The 18,973-nt window shown below is 46.1% G+C and overlaps 1 protein-coding gene across 1 annotated transcript in view; it reads right to left on the reverse strand.

Annotated features, from left to right (window-relative positions):
• The window catches only part of LOC121270411 (leucine-rich repeat and IQ domain-containing protein 4-like), a 76,588-nt gene extending 58,275 nt beyond the window's left edge, over nt 1-18,313 (reverse strand). The window contains exon 1 of the mRNA XM_041175726.1: nt 17,393-18,313. Coding sequence (XP_041031660.1) covers nt 17,393-18,313 — 921 coding nt within the window. The remainder of the gene's footprint in view (nt 1-17,392) is intronic.
• Nucleotides 18,314-18,973: the final 660 nt, after the last annotated feature.

Raw genomic sequence — 18,973 nt, forward strand, 5'->3', positions numbered from 1 at the left:
CAGATGAAAGAGGAAGAAGAGGAGGGAAACCGAGGGACGAGTTCCCCTAACACTTCGACTAGAGAACAGAATTCTGCTATCACAAGCTATTGAGATCAACACACTCTGTGCCAATCGCTCGTCCTCTGGGATCAGTAAACTGCTCTCAACTGTCATGCGTCGCATGCATTTTGTCTAATTAATTAATGCGTCATATCAAAACTGTTGCTCCTTAATGAACAGAATAAACTGTCTAAAAATTACTCCCAAATTATTGATTGCCTACTTTAGCTATCTGTGGCCCCAGATCCAAAAACCCTACACAGTGACAAATGATGCCCATTACCTGATGTTGCACATGTGGGGTCATAGACTAATCACTCTGGTGACAAAGAGGGAGAACTTAACCAATTGAAGTTCCTGATCAGACTCAATTGGGGGCCAACATTCTGGAGCCTTAACTGACTGCAAAACTTTGGAGGAACTAATAGAAAAATAGAATCAATTAGACTTGGAAACAGGTAAATTAAACATATATTTGCAATTTTGCCAACTATATACAATGAGTGTATGCCCATGCCACCTGAGTGGTTTCAATGCTTTTAAATCTTTCTAATCCTACCACTATGTCTAGGTGCAGCCCTGACATCCACAGCTGAAGTGAAGGCAGCTTGCTGACTGCTATGCCTGGTGACTGTGATGAATTTGGCAGGCATCCTCTCGTGGCATGAGGCATCGAGGGCCCTGGCCTGCTAGGGGTTTCGTGCTCAGGACAAGGTGCACCCTTTTCGGTTTGGCTTGCTGGGGTCACTGGGAATGGGGAATTGGAGTGGCAGGACACCATTGGAGATTACTGGGTGCTTGCCTCTAGGTTGTCTGGCTGGTGCCCCTCTCCCTGTGGGTGCCCGATGACCCCTCCCTGACTCCTTGAGGAGAAGGTGTTCCTGGAAGGTGGTCGAGGTGCCCTGTCTCCCTCTCACTGCTGAAACACATCCATGGCTAGAGCGATGGAGTGCAGGTCCGAGTGCATATCCAACAAAAACTGTTGGACTTGGGTCTCCAAGGCGGCTGCCATCCTTCCCATGGAGACTTTGGTGCGCTGGCATTCAGGAGCCACGACAGCAGACAGACATGAACAGACTCCTCCAGCCTTTGATCAAGACTGTGGATGGCCTCTGACAACTCTGTCTGATGCTCCCCTGCCTGTCTCTGTATCTGCAAGAGGTCTCTTCGGGCCAAGTCCAGAGGTCCGTCATCTGAATTGGACTCAGCAGGGTCCTGGTCTCTAGCAGTGCTCCGAGCGTCAGAGACCTTGGCTGTCACTGTGTCTGCCAGCTGTGGACTCATGCCTGTGAGGTGATCATCAAACTGTGAACCCGAGCCTGTTCTAGAATTAGGACCCACTAAGGTGCACTGGTGGAGGGTGCAGGTGAATACTGTGACAGTGCTTCCTCTGAGGATACTGAGCCTTCATCTATAGAGTGGCCTGGGGGCTGACGCTGTGTCGCCTCCTGGAGATGTCCTCCCCCATTTCTTGCTGATGCCTGGAATAGACAAAAGGGGGAATTACTGATTGACTAAGCAGGCTCACACATTAAAGATTGTGTACAGTCAGTGCCTGCATATTGCAGATGGAGACTGAATGCATCCTCACCTGTTTGTTGGAGGAGACTGATACATAAGGACATAAGAAATAGGAACAGGAGTAGACCATTCAGCCCCTCAAGCCTGGTCCGCCATTCAATAAGATCATGGCTGATCTGCTTGTGTTTTGATTTCCACATTCCCATCTAACCCCGATAACCTTTGATTCTCTTGCCTAACAAGAATCTATCTACCTCTGCCTTAAAAATATTCAATGGCTCCGACTCCACCACCTTCTGAGGCAGAGAGTTCCAAAGTCACACAACCCTCTGAGAGAAAAAAATTCTCCTCAACTCTGTCCTAAAAGGGTGACCCCTAAGTTTAAACCAGTGCTCCTTAGTTTTGGATTCACCCACAAGAGGAAACATTCTTTCGACATCCACTTTGTCAAGGCCGTTCAGGATCTTGTATACTTCAATCAAATCACCCCTCGCTCTTCTAAACTCCAGTGGAAACAAGCCTAGTTTGTCCAACCTTTCCTCATAAGACAACCCCCTCATTCCAGGTATCAATCTAGTAAACCTCCTCTGAACCGTCTCCAACGCATTTACATCCTTCCTTAAATAAGGAGATCAAAACTGCACACAGTATTTGAGATATGGTGTCACCAATGCCCTGTATAACTGAAGCATAACATCCTTACTTTTATGTTCAATCCCTTATAATAAAGGATAACATTCCATTAGCCTTCTTAATTACTTGCTGTACCTGCTTACTAACTTTTTGTGACTCATGTACTAGAATACCTAGATACCTCTGCATCTCAGAATTATGCAGCCATTTTGTTTAAGTAGTTCTCTGCTTTTTTGTTCTTCCTGCCAAAGTGAACAACTTCACACATTAAACTCTGTTTGCCAGATCTTTGCCCACTCACTCAACCTACCTATATCCATCTGCAACCTCATGTCCTCTTCACAACATACTTTCCTACCTATCTTTGTGTCATCTGCAAATTTAGCTACCATGTCTTCACTCCCCTCATCTAAGCCATTGATGTAACTCGTAAAAAGTTGAGGCCCCAGTACAGACCCCTGTGGGACTCCATTCGTCACATCCTGCCAATCAGAAAAAGACCCATTAAGCATTCCCTTTGCTTTCTGCTAGCCAGCCAATCTTCTATCCATGCTAATATGTTACCCACTACGCCATGGGCTTTTATTTTTCGTAATAATCTTTGATGTGACACCTTATCAAATGCCTTATCTCGCCTTCCACACAGGCAATGCCAGTTTTGTAAAACAAAAACAGAATTACCTGGAAAAACTCAGCAGGTCTGACAGCATCGGCGGAGAAGAAAAGAGTTGACGTTTCGAGTCCTCATGACCCTTCGACAGAACTTGCGTTCGAGTCCAAGAAAGAGTTGAAATATAAGCTGGTTTAAGGTGTGTGTGTGGGGGGCGGAGAGATAGAGAGACAAAGAGGTGGAGGGGGGGGTGGGGGGTGTGGTTGTAGGGACAAACAAGCAGTGATAGAAGCAGATCATCAAAAGATGTCAACGACAATAGTACAATAGAACACATAGGTGTTAAAAGTTTTGTGCCTGTTCCTCATAAGTACTGAGGCCTCCCAGCTTGGCCTGCTCTCTGTTATGTGCTACCTTGTCCTGCAGCAAGACAGAAGGATTAGTTGTGAGGCTAATTGATTAAATGAGCAGTAGCATGCATGCCTATTGTCACTATTGAGCCCTCCCCAGTAGGTGATCAAGAATCCGTTTGGCCAAGAACTATTATGAGATGGAGAGCTTAAAGTGGCTGGCACAGATTCAGTGTTGTGCTCCATCTGCTGGTCATGTGTGACATCCCTGTGCACTCGAACTCTCAGGCTGCCTGATGCCCTTCTGAGAGTGAGAGTTTGCAGTGAGTAGAGAATGCACTTACCCTGGCGGAGCACAGCTGATCATTCATTCTTTTCCTGCACGGCAGGCCAGTCCTTTTTTGGGCCTATGGGTACTAACCTCCCCTGGACCTCCTCCCAGTTTTGTGTGGTCAGGTGAGAGGGCCTCCTGCTCCCATCCTTCAGAAACAGAACCTGGCCTCCAGTGAGCCAATGGCTGTCTGGGTGCCATTTAAACATGGTGTCAGGGTCTTCAATCCTATGAAATAATGGTGGGTGGGTGACTTCTTGCCCACTTGCCCCAAGGTTCGCCATGTTCCTTGCAGGTTCATAGTTAAGAACATATGAACTAGGAGCAGGAGTAGGCAATTCAGCCCCTCGAGCCTGCCCCGCCATTCATTACAATCATGGCTGATCTCATTTTGGCCTCAGATCCAATTTCCTGCCCTCTCCCCATAACCTTTCAACCCATTACTAATTAAAAATCTATCTCCTCCTTACATTTATTCAGCATCCGGCATCCACTGCATTCTGAGGTAGTGAATTCCACAGATTCACGACCCTTTGAGAAAAGTAATTCCTCCTCATCTCTGATTTAAATCTACCACCCCTTAGCCTAAAACTATAGCCTCTCATTCTAGAATGCCCCACAAGGGGAAACATCCGTTCCATGTCTACTTTGTCTATCCCCTTTAGCACTTTATATACCTCAATTAGATCTCCTCTCATCCTTCTAAACTTTAGCGAGTATAGGCCTAAACTGCTCAATCTCTCCTCATAAGACAAGCCCCGCATCTCTGGAATAAATTCAGTGAGCCTCCTCCAATGCAACTACATCCTTCCTCAAGTAAGGGGACCAAAACTGTGCACAGTACTCCAGGTGTAGTCTCACCAATGCCTTATACACTTGCAACAGCGCTTCCCTATTTTTATACTCTATTCCTTTAGCAATAAATGCCAACATTCCATTTACCTTCCTTATTACCTGCTGTACCTGTATACTAGCTATCAGTGATTCATGCACAAGTACACCCAGATCCCTCTGCACTGAAGCATCCTGAAGTTTCTCTCCATTTAAATAATAAGTTGACTTTTTATTCTTCCGACCAAAATGGATAACCTCACACTTATCCACGTTAAACTCCATGAGCCGAACAGCGGAAGATCATGTGTGTTCAGCTGTCCAGCCACCAGCAGGAATCATTCTGACTTCCCTGCCTGGCACTGATGTTAGTATTCGGAAAGGAAGATTCCACCCTCTACCAAAACACTCAATTTTAAATACCCTTTCTTCTCTGGTGTAAGGAGAAACAACCTCAAATCAAATCTTCCACTGAATATATCTATTGAAATGATACATTTTATGAAATGATACATGGTAGAAAGAATAAAAAGAGGAAATATAAATTAAATGGCATAATTTTAAAGAGGGTCCAGGAACAGAGAAACCTAGGGATGTAGTGAATACAAGTCCTCGAAGCCAACAGGATGAGTTGAGAAGGCTGGTTATAAAAATATGTGGGATCCTTGGCTTCATAAAGAAATGCATAGAGTACTAAAGCAAGGCTGTAGACTCATAGGCTCATAGACATTTACAACACAGAAGGAGGCCATTCGGCCCATCATGTCCATAACAGTCAACAAAGATCTGACTACACTAATCCCATTTTCCAGCGCTTGGCCCATAGCCCTGGAGGCAAGTGAATATCTAAATACTTAGTAAATGTTACGAGAGTTTCTGACTCAACCACCCATTCAGGCAGAAAGTTCCAGAGTCCCACCACCCTCTGAGTGAAAAAAATTCTCAACTCCCTTTTTAGCCTTCTACCTCTTAGCTTAAATCTATGCCCCGTGGTTATTGATCCTTCTACTAATGGAAAAGGTGCCTTCCTATTCACCCTATCTATGTCCCTCCCACACTTATACAACTCTACCAGGTCCCCTCTCAACCTTCACTGCTCCAAGGAAAACAACCCCAGTCTATCCAATCTTTCCTCATAGCTCAGACCCTCCAGCTCAGGCAGCTGAGCTGCCTGGTAAGTCTCCTCTGCACCCTCTCCAGCGTTTTATACAATTCTAACATAGCCTCCCTGCTCTTGTATTCTATACCTTGGCTAATAAAGGCAAGTATCCCATATGCCTTCTTAACCACCTTATCTACCTGCCCTGCTACCTTCAGGGATCTGTGGATATGCACACCAAGGTCCCTCTGATCTTCAGCACTTTCCAAGGTCCTACCAAGGTATTATTCATAGTATAATCCCTTGCCTTGTTAGCCTTCCCCAAGTGCATTACCTCACACTTTTCCAGGTTGAAGTCCATTTGTCACTGCTCTTCCCACCTGACCAGTCCATTGATATCCTCCTGCAGTTTACAGCTATCCCCCTCACTATTTACCACCCTACCAATTTTCGTGTCATCCACGAAATTCTTGATCATACCCCCTACATTTAAGTCCAAATCATTTATGTACACCATAAACAGCAAGGGCCCCAGCACCGAGCCCTGCAGAACCCCACTGGAAACAGACTTCCAGTCACTGAAACATCCCTCTACCACCACCCTCTGCTTCCTGCCTCTCAGCCAATTTTGGATACAATGTGCCACTTTGCCTTGGATCCCATGGGCTCTTACTTTCTTGACCAGTCTGCCATGAGGGACCTTATAAAAAGCCTTGCTAAAGTCCATGTAGACCACATCAAATTCATTACCCTCATCAACACTCCTGGCTACCTCCTCAAAAAATTCGATCAAATTTGTCAAACACGACCTTCCCTTAACAAATCCATGTCGACTATCCCTAATTAATCCATGTCTCTCCAAGTGCAGATATATTCTGTCCCTCAGGATTCCTTCCAGTAACTTCCCCACCACCGAGGTTAGACTGACTGGTCTGTAATTTCCTGGTCTATCCCTTCCTCCCTTTTTTAATAATGGGACAACGTTAGCAGTCCTCCAGTCCTCTGGTACCTCACCTGTGGCCAGAGAGGATTTGAAAATTACTGCCAGGGCCTCTGATATCTCTTCCCTTTCCTCCCTCAACAGCCTGGGACACATCTCATCCAGGCCTGCGGAATTATCCACTTTTAAGGCCGTTAAACCCACTAGTACCTCCTCTCTCTATGTTAATTTCCTCTAATGTTTCACAGTCCTCCACCCTGATGTCTATATCTGCATCGTCCTTTTCCATTGTGAAGACTGACGCAAAGTATTCATTGAGGATTGCACTCACGTCCTGGGTCCACACACAGATTACCTCTATGGTCCCTAATTGGCCCAACTCTTTCCCTAATTATTCTCTTGTTCTTTATATATTTAAAAATCCTCTTTGAGTTTTCCTTTATTTTACCCACCAATGCTTTCTCATGCACTCTCTTAGCTTTCCTAATTTCTTTTTTAAGATCCCCCCTGCACTTTTTATACTCCATTAGGGACTCTGACATATTGAGCCCTCGGTATCTGCCATAAGCTTCTCTTTTTTTCTTAACCTTAACCTTTATGTCCCTGGACATCCAGGGTTCGCTGGACTTCGTCCCCTCCTTTGTCTTTACGGGAACATATTTGCCCTGTACTCTTGTTATTTCCTCCTTGAATGCCTCCCACTGCTCAGACACCGTTTTATCTGTAAGTAGCTGCTCCCAGTCCACTTGGGCCAAATTGTATTTCATCTTAGTAAAATTAGCCTTTCCCCAGTTTAGAACTTTTATTTCCGGAAAAACCTTATCCTTTTCCATAACTATCCTAAATCTAACAGAGTTATGGTCACTATCTCCAAAATGCTCCCCTACTGATATGCCTTCTACCTGCCTGGGCTCATCATGATGAACCTTTATAAAACACTGGTTATGCTGGGATATTGTGTGCATTTCTGGCCAACACTATTTAGGAAGGATATCAAGGCCTTAAAGAGAGTGCAGAGGAGAACAGATGCAGAGAAGGTTCAGGGTATGAGGGAGAGCAAAATAGAAGCTCAACTGGAACAGAGGTTTGAGGAGTGGCAATCACAGTCGGATTGCCACTCTGCTCATTTTTACTTGCCTTATTCAGGTGCTGCAACTTTTACACCCAATCTTCCAACTCGAGCCTCTTCAGAAAAGTGCAGCACAGCGGGTTCCTGCAGCCATCAATCTATTGCAGCAGCACTGAGGAAAAGAAGCCATTCCCCCTTTCTACAGCATGAGCAGCCATAAAGCAGGTAAGTTTAAATGTCTCAGTCATTATGAGAAACTGTGTGTAAGGTAAGTGGGTAGGATGGGGGTTAGAATGGGGAGGTGGTAGGATTGGGGTCAAGTAGTTGGTCATGGGCATTCAAATGGTTAGTTGGGAGGGTCAGGTGATTGGGGGTAGGATGGGTTGGGGATTCAGGGAGTCAGTTCGGAAGGGTAGTCGATCTGTTGGAGGGGTAGCCGGGGGCAGGAGTGAGGTATGTCGGGTGGGTGGATAGTCGGGGAGTTCGGAAGGGTATTTGGGGGATGGTCGGCCATGGGGTGATAGGATGGGTCAGCCGGGTCAGATGGTGGGTCAGGAGGGTTGAGGGTGGTCAGGGGGTCAGGAGGATAGTTGGGGGGTGTAGTCCGGCAGGTGGGAGGGTAGTTAGGGTGGATGGATAGTAGAGAGATAGTTGGGAGTGGAAGAAGAGTCGGGGTGGTCAGGGGATGGGTGTAGTAGGGGCAAGTCAGGTATAGTTGAGGACTAGTAGGTAGATGGGGATAGTCTGGGGTAGTTAGGGGGGTCAGGGAGTTAGTCGGCAGATGAGGGCTAGTTGAGGGGGGTTTGTGTGAAGTAGGGGGTGGGTTGGGAGTAGTTGGGCCAGGAGGATCGTAAAGGGGTGGTCTGGGGATTCGGGGGGTCGGGGTGGTAGTTGCGGGCCTATTGGGGGGTTGGGAGAGGTCAGTGCCATTGTTATCCAGGAGTTATAAGTGGTATAAATTCTTCTAACTTTTCCTGGGTAACTATTCTGCTAAGATAATTGGAACCATCCAAAATCTTTGACTTAAATTGAAATTTCGATGTCTCTCAGAGCAGAGTAATTGCCCATCAGAAGTTTGAACTTCATGGGCAATTCCTGTGCAATCCTTGCATGCATATTCTGGGGAGCCCCCAGTGCATCATTTGGGGTACACCCCACACCAGCCCCGGAGATCGGAAGTTCTGGGCTATTGTCTCTTTTTTCAGTTATATCTCCCATTTCCTTTTATAGTCTTTATTTACGAATGCTTATTCAGATCCCCATAACTGCTTTCTGGCAGCTAACATAAAAGGCAATCCCAAGGTCTTCTAATGAAAGGGGAATGAAAGGAAGAATAGGGTCGACCCGGGGTAAAAAGGGGGAGTTGCATGTGGAGACAGGAGAAATAGCGGAGGTATTAAATGAATACTTTGCATCTGTCATTACAAAGGAAGAAGATACTGCCCAGGCCGAGGTAAGAGAGGGGGTAATTGGCACACTAGAAGAATTTACACTTGAGAAACAGGAGATGTTAGAAAGGCTATTGTTACTTAAAAAGAGATAAGGTACTAGGACCGGATGAGATACATCCAAGGGTACTGAGGGAAGTGAGAGTGGGAATTGCAGAGGCACTGGTGATAATCTTCCAGTCTTCCTTAGTCACAGGGGAGGTGCCAGAGGACTGGAGAATTGTGAATGTTATACCCTTGTTCAAAAAGGGGTGTAAGGACAAAGCCAGCAACTACAGACCAGTCAGTTTGACTTTGGTGGTAGAGAAACTTCTGGAAACTACAATACAGGATAAAATCAATAGTCACTTAGACAAGTCATCAAGGAAAGCCAACATGGATTAATTGAGGGAAGATCATATTTAACTAACTTGCTGGAGTTTTTTGAGGAGGTAACAGAGAAGGTTGATAAGGGAAACATTGTTGATGTGGTGTATATGGATTTCCAAAAGGCATTTGAGCCAGTGCCACACAACAGACTTGTGAGCAAAACTCTAGCTCATGGAATAAAAGGGAAAGTAGGCACTTGGATAAGAAATTGGCTGAGTGACAGGAAACAGAGAGTAGTGATAAATGGTTGTTTTTCAGGTTGGAGGAAGGTTTGTAATAGAGTTCCCCAGGGGTCAGTGTTGGGCTCCATGCTCTTCCCGATGTATATTAATGACCTAGACTGTGGTGTTCAGGGCATGATTTCAAAATTTGCAGTTGATACAAAGATTGGAAATGTTGTCAACTGTGATGGGGGTAGTCTTGAACTTCAAGAGGATGGTGGTGGATTGGGCAGATGAAATTCAATGCAGAAAAGTGTAAGGTGAATCATTTTGACAGGAAGAATATGATAAGGCAGTATAAAATAAAGGGGGAGAAACTCTAATGGAGGTGTTGGAGCAGAGGGATCTTAGTGTATTTGTACATAGGTCATTGAAGATTGCAGGGCATGTTGAGAGAACAGTTAATAAAGCATATAGTAACTGAGTCTTTATTAATAGAGGTATTCAGTACAAGAGTAAGGAGGTCATGTTTAACTTGTATAAGACACTAGTTAAGCCTCATCTGGAGTTTTGCATCCAGTTCTGGGAGCCATACTTGAGGAAGGGTGTGAAAATATCGGAGAGAGTACAGAGGAGATTTTCAAGAATGATTGAAGGGATAAAGAACTGTAGCTATGAGGATAGTTTGGAGAGTTTGAGACTGTCTTCCTTGGAGAAAAGAAGGCTGAGAGGAGACTTGATCGAGGTATTCAAGATCCTGAGGAGTATAGATAGGTTAAACAGTGGGAAACCGTTCCCACTCAAGAGAGCATCAAGGACCAGAGGGCACAGATTCAAAATAATTGGCAAAAGGAGTAAATGTGACGTGAGAAAAAAAAAATTCACCTGGAGGATGTTTGGAGTCTGGAACAAACTTACTGAGAGGGGGTGGAAGCAGGTTCACAGAATCACAGAATCACACAGTGCAGAAGAGGCCCTTCAGCCCATCGAGTCTGCACCGACATGTTAGAAACTCCTGACCTACCTACCTAATCCCATTTACCAGCACTTGGCCCCATAGCCTTCAATGTTATGACGTGCCAAGTGCTCATCCAGATACATTTTAAAGGATGTGAGGCAACCAGACTCCACCACCCTCCCAGGCAGTGCATTCCAGACTGTCACCCACCCTCTGGGTAAAAACGTTTTCCTCACATCCCCCCTAAACCTCCTGCCCCTCACCTTGAACTTATGTCCCATTGTGATTGACCCTTCAAATAAGGGAAACAGCTGCTCCCTATCGACCCTGTCCATGCCCCTCATAATCTTGTACACCCCGATCAGGTCGCCACTCAGTTTTCTCTGCTCCAAATAAAGCAACCCAAGTCTATCCAACCTCTCTTCATAACTTAAATGTTTCATCCCAGGCAACATCCTGGTGAATCTCCTCTGCACGCCCTCCAGTGCAATCACATCCTTCCTATAATATGGTGACCAGAACTGCACACAGTGCTCCAGCTGTGGCCTCACCAAGGTTCTATACAACTCCAATGTGACCTCCCTACTTTTGTAATCTATGCCTCGATTGATAAAGGCAAGTGTCCCATATGCCTTTTTCACCACCCCACTAACATCCCTTCTGCCTTCGGGAGATCTATGGACACACACGTCAAGGTCCCTTTGTTCCTCAGAACTTCCTAGTGTCATGCCGTTCATTGAATACTTCCTTGTCAAATTACTCCTTCCAAAGTGTATCACCTCACACTTTTCAGGGTTAAATTCCATCTGCCACTTATCTGCCCATTTGACCATCCCATTGATATCTTTCTGTAGCCCAAGACACTCAACCTCACTGTTAACCACCCGGCCAATCTTTGTGTCATCCGCAAAATTACAAATCCTACCCCCAACATAGTCATCAATGTTATTTATATAAACAATGAATAATAGGGGACCCAGCAAAAATCCCTGTGGTACGCCACTGGACACTGGCTGCCAGTCACTAAAGAATCCTTCTGTCATCCCACTCTGTCTCCTAAATTAAGCCAATTTTGAATCCACCTTATCAAATTACCCTGTATCCCATGTGCATTTGCCTTCTTTACAAGCCTCCCATGTGGGACCTTGTCAAAGGCTTTGCTGAAATCCATATAAACTACATCAACTGCACTCCCCTCATCTACACACCTGGTCACCTCCTCAAAACATTCAATCAAATTTGTTAGGCATGACCTCCCTCTGACAAAGCCATGCTCACTATCCCTGATCAAACCTTGCCTCTCCAAGTGGAGATAGATACTCTCCTTCAAAATTTTCTCCAACAGTTTCCCTACCACTGATGTGAGACACACTGGCCTGTAGTTCCCTGGCTTAACTCCACAACCCTTCTTAAATAGTGGGACCACATTAGCTGTTCTCCAGTCCTCTGGCACCTTCCCCATGGCCAGAGAAGAATTAAAAATTTGGGTCAGAGCCCCTGCGATCTCCTCCCTTGCCTCCCTCAGCAGTCTGGGACACGAATCATCCGGACCTGGAGATTTGGCAGTCTCTCTCCCGGACTTCGATACCTTCATCCTCATTCTCCTGGGTGAAGACGGATGTGAAGTATTCGTTCAATACTCTACCAATGTCCTCTGACTCCACCTATTGGTCCCTAATGGGCCCTACTTTTTCCCTATATATGCTCTTCCCATTGATATACTTAGAGAATATCTTGGGATTTTCCCTACTTTTACCAGCCAGAGCTTTCTCATATCCCCTCTTTGCTCTCCTAATTGCTTTCTTAAGCTCCACCCTGCATTCTCTGTACTCCACTAATGCCTCCGCTGATTTGCTTCCCTTGTACCTGCTAAAAGCCTCTCTTTTCCTACTCATCGCAACCTGAATATCTCTGGTCATCCATGGTTCTCTGGGCTTGTTACTCCTTCCTATCACCCTAGAGGGAATATGTTGAGCCTGTACCCTCTCCATTTCCATTTTGAATACCCTCCACTGCTCCTCTGTAGATTTTCCCACAGGTTCCCAGTCTACCTTGGCCAGATCCTGCCTTATTTTACTAAAATCCACTCTCCCCCAATCCAAAATATTTTTTTAAAACTTGTCTATTTCTTTGTCCATAACAAGCTTAAACTGTACCATGTTGTGGTCGCTATCACTAAAATGCTCCCCCACCACCACCTCAGCCACCTGTCCGGCTTCATTCCCCAGAATTAGGTCCAGCAATGCACCGTTCTTTGTTGGACCCTCTACATATGGACCTAAAAAATTCTCCTGTACACATTTCAAGAAATCCACTCCATCCAAGCCCTTAACACGATGTCTATCCCAATCAATGTTGGGAAAGTTGAAATCACCTAATATAATTACCCTATTGTTATTGTTTTTACACACCTCCACAAATTATGCACATATTTGCTCCTCAATTTCCCACTGACTATCTGGGGTTCCATAATAAACACCTAACAATGTGGCTGCCCCTTTTTTATTCCTAAGCTCTACCCACAAAGCTTCGTTCGATGCCCCCCCTTCCAAGATATCATCTCTCCTTACTGCAGTAACTGACCTCTTAACTAATAATGCAATGCCTCCTCCTCTTTTACCCCCTCCCCTGACCCACCTGAAGAATCTATATCCCGGAATGTTGAGCTGCCAATCCTGCTCCTCCCTCAACCACGTCTCAGTGATGGCTAATATATCACAATTCCAGATGTCAATCTTCACCCTTAACTCATCCATTTTACCTGTAATACTTCTGGCATTAAAGTAGAGGCCATCTTGCCTTGCCTTACTCCCTTGAAACTTAATACAGCCGTACTCCCTCTGGCTTGATTGTTTTACTGTATTATGATGTTTTCCTATTCTTCTAACATTCCGTGTCCCCTCCCCCTGCCGAATTCATTTAAACTCCTCCCAACAGCACCAGTAAACCCAACCGCAACGATGTTAGTCCCGCTCTGGTTCAGATGTAGACCGTCCCGTTTGTACAGGTCCCACCTACCCCAGAAACGGTCCCAGTGATCCAGGAATCTAAACCCTCCCTCCTGCACCAACTCTTAAGCCATGTATTCATCTGCGCTATTCTCCTATTTCTGAGCTCGCTAGCATGTGGCGCTGGGAGTAATCCAGAGATTACAACCCGAAAGGTCTTGCTTTTTAGTTTACTGTCTAACTCCCTGAATTCTTGATGCAAGACCTCATCCCTCTTTCTACCTATGTCATTGGTACCAACATGTACCATGACCTCTGCCTTATCACCCTCCCCCTTCAGGATGCCCTGCAGCTGTTCAGTGACATCCCGGACCCTGGCACCAGGGAGGCAACACACCGTCCTGGAGTCACATTGATGGCCACAGGAGCGCCTATTTGTTCCCCTGACTATAGAATCCCCTATTACTATTGCTGTTCCTCCTCTCCTGTACAGACAGTTTGCTTATGGTGCCAGAAGCTTGGCTCTGTCTGCACTCCCTGGAGGAACCAGTGCCCTCATCAGCCTCCAAAATGGAATATTGATTTGCGAGCGGGACATCAGGGGACTCCTGAACTACCTGCCTGTTTCTCTTGGGCTGCCTGGTGGTCACCCATTCCCTTCCTTCCTCAAGTCCCTTAATCTGCGGTGTGACCACCTCTCTAAACGTGCTATCCACGATGCTCTCAGACTCACAGATGCTCCACAGTGTCCCCAGCCGCTGTCCCAGCTCTAAAACCCGAGCTTCCAGGAGCTGCAGCTGGACACACTTCCTGCACACATGCTGGTCCCGGGCACTGAAAATGACCCCGGCTTCCCACATGGAGCACGAGAAGCACACCACGGCTTTGAACTCTCCTGCCATGACTTATCTCTTTTAATTAAACCTTTTAGATCAATTACTCTAGGGCCCTTCTTTCCTGAATCTCGTTGCTACAGAACATACAAACTATAAACCACAAAAAGACCTTAAACTACAAGCGATATAAGTAGTAAATACTTACCTGACCTTACCCACTACTTACCAGTCATTCCTTTCCCTTGTAGCCTCTACTGCTGCAGCAGGGCATGGCCACTCTCTGAAGGTTTAAGAAGTTGGATAGCCAAGAAAAAATGCAAAGAGCACCTCTTCCCCTCTGCACTGAATTCCCACTGTGCACCAAATTGCCAATACCCACACTCACTCTGGCTGTGTCTCACTCAGGATCAGGTATCTCCCCTGTTCATGGGCAAGCATTCAAGGTATTCAAAAGGGAATTGGATTGCTATCTGAAAAAATAGAACGTGCAGGTTCATGGGGATAAGGCAGGGGAATGGGACTAGATAGAATTCTCAATGGGCTGAATGGCCTCCTTCTGTGCTGTAAAGATCCTGTGATTCTGTGGAATGACATTGCCATCTCTGCCTCAACATCCTCTTTTCATCATGGTCTTCGGCATTTCAATAAAACTGTCTAAAACTTTTGCTGTGAGCTATCTAATTCACTCCTGGTGGGAATCCACTGTCTGTACACCTCATTACAAGTTTACCAAATATCAACACTATTTTTTATTGTTTATACCCTTAAGGAGATGCAGCTCCCACAACATTCAAGAAGCTGGTCACCATCCAGAACAAAGCAGCCCACTTGATTGCCACCTCATCCAGCAACGTTCGCTCCCTCCACCATCAACCCACAGTAGCAGCAGTGTGTACCATCTACAAGATGCACTGCAGGGATTCACCAAGACTCCTTAAGCTGCATCTTCCAAACCCACGACCACTACTATCTAGAAGGACAAGGACAGAAGATAGATGGGAACACCACCACCTGGAAGTTCCCCTCCAAGCCACTCACCATCCTAACTTGGGAATATATCACCATTCCTTCACTGTCACTGGGTCAAAATCCTGGAACTCCCTCTGTAACAGCACTGTGGGTGTACCTACACCACATGGACTGCAGCGGTTCAAGAAGGCAGCTCACCACCACCTTCTCAAGGCAACTAGGGATGGGCAATAAATACTGGCCCAGCCAGTGAAGCCCACATCCCATGAATGAATAATAAAAAAAATAAAAAATTTTGAAGTGGCAAGCACAACACAAGGGCCAGGCAATATTATGCGAACATACAAATCAGGAGCAGGAGTAGGCCATTTGGCCTCTCAAGCCTACTCCACTATTCAATAAGATCATGGCCGATCTGATTGTGGCCAAAACTCCACATTCCACCTACCCAACCCATCCCTCCATCCTGATAACCTTTGACTCCCTTGTTTGTCGAGAATCTGTCTTAAAAATATTCATTGATCCTGCCTCCACCGCCCTCTGGGAAAGAAAGTTTCAAAGATTCACGTCCCCTGAGAGAAAGGCTTTCTTCTGATCTCTGTCTTAAATGGGAAACCCCTCATTTTTAAACTGTCTCACCTAGTTCTAGGCTCTCCCACAAGGGGAAACATCCTTTCAGCATTCACCCTGTCAAGTCCCCTCAGGATCTTATATGTTTCAATAAGATCACGTCTCATTCTTCTAAACGCCAATGGATCCAGGCCCAGACTGTCCAACCTTTCCTCACAAGATAACCCCCTCATTCCAGGTATCAGTCAAGAGAACTTTCTTGGAACTGCTTCTAACACATTTATATCCTTTCTAAAATAAGGAGACCAAAACTGCACAATACTCTAGATGTGGTCTCACCAAGGCTCTGTACAGCTGTAGCAAAATATATGTTGCTTTCCTATTCTTCCTGCCAAAGTGGAAAAGTTCACATTTTCCCACAATATACTCAATCTTCCAAATTTTTGACTATCTCCAAAAAGAGAGAATGTAAAAGTTGCCCTTTGACATCCAATGGCATTACCATAGCTGAATCTCCCACTATCAGTTGACCAGAAACTGAATTGGACTTGCCATATAAATACTGTAGCTACAGGAGCAGGTCAGAGGCTAGGAATTGTGTGACGAGTAACTCATCTCCTGACCCCAAAGCCTGACCACCATCTGCAAGGCACAAGCCAGGAGTCTGATGGAATACTCACCACTTGCCTGAATGAGTGCAGCTCCCACAACACTCAAGAGGCTCGTCACAATCCAGGTCAAAACAGCCCATTTGATAGGTACCCCATTAAACATGCACTTCCTCCACCACCAGTACACAGTAGCAGCAGTGTGTGCCATCTACAAGGTGCACTGTAGGAATTCACCTAGGCTCCTTTGGCAGCACCTTACAAACCCATGACCACTACCATCTAGAAGGACAAGGGCAGCAGATAGATGGGAACACCACCACTTGCAAGTTCCCTTCCAAGCCACTCAGCATCCTGACTTGGAAATATATCCCTGTCCCTTCAATGTCACTGGGTCAAAATCCATCAACTCCCTCTCTAACAGCACTGTGGGTATACCTATACCACATGTACTGCAGCGGTTCAAGAAGGCAGCTCACCACCACCTTCTCAAGGTGAACTAGGGATGGGCAATAAATGCTGGTCCAGCGTACTTACTCCATGCAAGACTAAACAAGAACCTCCATTCGATCCCTGACCTCCATTTAAAAGCCCAACATATTGAGCCTTTCTAAATCGGTTCATTGGCTTGCTGTGCCCAGTTGTTCTGCAGTTAACTCATCTCCCAATCAACACAGAATCTCACTGAATCATACAGACCAGAAAGAGGCCATTAGATCCATTATGCCTGTGCTGGTTCTCATTCAATTAGTCCCATTCCAAGCTCTTTCCCTGTTCCATAACTTTTCATATCCCTGCATCTCTGAGGTACATCTGAACTGCCGCATTTGGCTCCACTAACTTTCCATAATCCAGTGCCGAGAGTAAGATCTGTGGATAACCAATGCCTTCTGAGCATTTAACATCCCTGACTTTCTCTAGCTCCTCAGCTCCCCCTTTGTTGTCATTCTTACTCTGTCTTAAAGATCTCTGCATCTGAAACTGTGATTCTTGTGTTCCTTATTAAGAATCTTACTGCTTACTGCACTGTTCTCAAGTCCCACAGTGGTACACTTCTCATCCCTGCCTTACGCTTGATTGCCATTAGAGAGACTTGTACCTCTTTAAGTTTGCTGTCATCCAGGGACAGAACCTCCAACTGGCTGAGGCTGCAGATTTGCTTGGGGAAGTACCTGAGAACATTTTGACTGAGGTCCAAGAAGCGAATCCCTGTTAAGTCGGAGAAGCAGCAGCTTAGACTTTTTAACTGTGTGTTTCTCAGATAGAGGAGCTGTAAAGCCCCCCTGAGCTGGCAGACTACAGTAGGGAGAGTGTGTAGCTGATTATCAGATAGATCAAGTTCCGCCAGACTGCCTGGAAGTAATTGGAGGAGATTGAGGTCTAGACAGTTCCTGCTGAGGTCTAACACACAGAGACTGCTGCAGCTGCCAAGGGCTTGGGGAATGAAAGCCAGATGGTTATCGCTGAGGTATAAATGTTTCAGGTTTTGTAAACAGTTGATATCATCCGGGAGATAAATCAATGCATTCTGCCTCAGATCCAAAATCTCCAAACAATGCAGTTGGCAAAAGGCAAAGGGTAAAACCTGCAGATTGTTGGACTGGAGGTAGAGTTGTTGGAGTTCAGTTAGGTTGCTGATCTCCCAGGGTAGAGAGTCCAGGTTATTCCAGGACAAACCGAGTAGCTGCAGATGATGGAGCTTCTTACAGATCTGCCCTGGGAATTGCTTCAGGTTCATGTTGTACAGGCGGAGTTCCCGCAGAGCCCGCAATCGGCACACAGTGTTAGCGAAGAGACTGAGATGGAGAGGGTTTTTACTCAGGTCCAAACTCTGCAGTTGCTGCAAGTCACCCAGTTCCTCACAGATACTGAGTAGCTTGTTACTGTTCAAATATAGAACTCGGAGTTTCTGCAGACAGTTGATTTGCGGCGGAATCTCTTCAATGTGATTTTTCTCCAGGTGTAATTCCTCCAGATGTTGCAGCTGGAAAATTGCGGCTGGAAAGTTCAACAGCTGCATATCCGCAAAATCTTTAAACAAGACTCGACCTTTCAGCAGCTGCGGAATTTCTGGAGCCTCCTTTAAACTGCAGCCAAAATTATCAAACTCAACATGTGCCGGTGGCCCGGGAAACCGCGGCAATCCCGCAGCGAACATCCGGCAGCAGCGGAAAATCAACAGGGAAAGAAAGAGTCGGTACCGGAGACACCGGGAGCCCGATCAAAGCCGGATCTCCAAAGCCGGATCTTCAAAGCGCTTCCCCCCGGTCCTACTCCCGGTTTCCGAGTCTCTGTTGACCGCGGGGGTGGGGGTGGTGCGGGGGCCGGTCGTCTCCATAGAGACAAGAAACGCGGTGACTCAGCAGAAAACAAACAAACCCGCAACTGGGACCGGGAACATTAACCTGACCCGGGACCGGGAACATTACTTGACCCGGGGCCGGGAATATTAACCTGACCAGGTACCGGGAACATTAACCTGACATGGAAAAGGGAATATTAACTTGGCTAGGGACTTGGGACATTAACCTGACCCAGGGCTAGGACCAGGAACATTAACCTGACCCAGGACCAGGAACAGTACAGCCTTGGTTCAAGCGTGGACGGAAGAGCTGAACCGTTGAGGTGAGAGTGATTGCCGTTGACATCAAGGTTGCACTTGATGGAGTGTGGCATCAAG

Source organism: Carcharodon carcharias, chromosome 2, assembly GCF_017639515.1.
Source record: "Carcharodon carcharias isolate sCarCar2 chromosome 2, sCarCar2.pri, whole genome shotgun sequence".
Lineage (NCBI taxonomy): Eukaryota > Metazoa > Chordata > Chondrichthyes > Lamniformes > Lamnidae > Carcharodon > Carcharodon carcharias.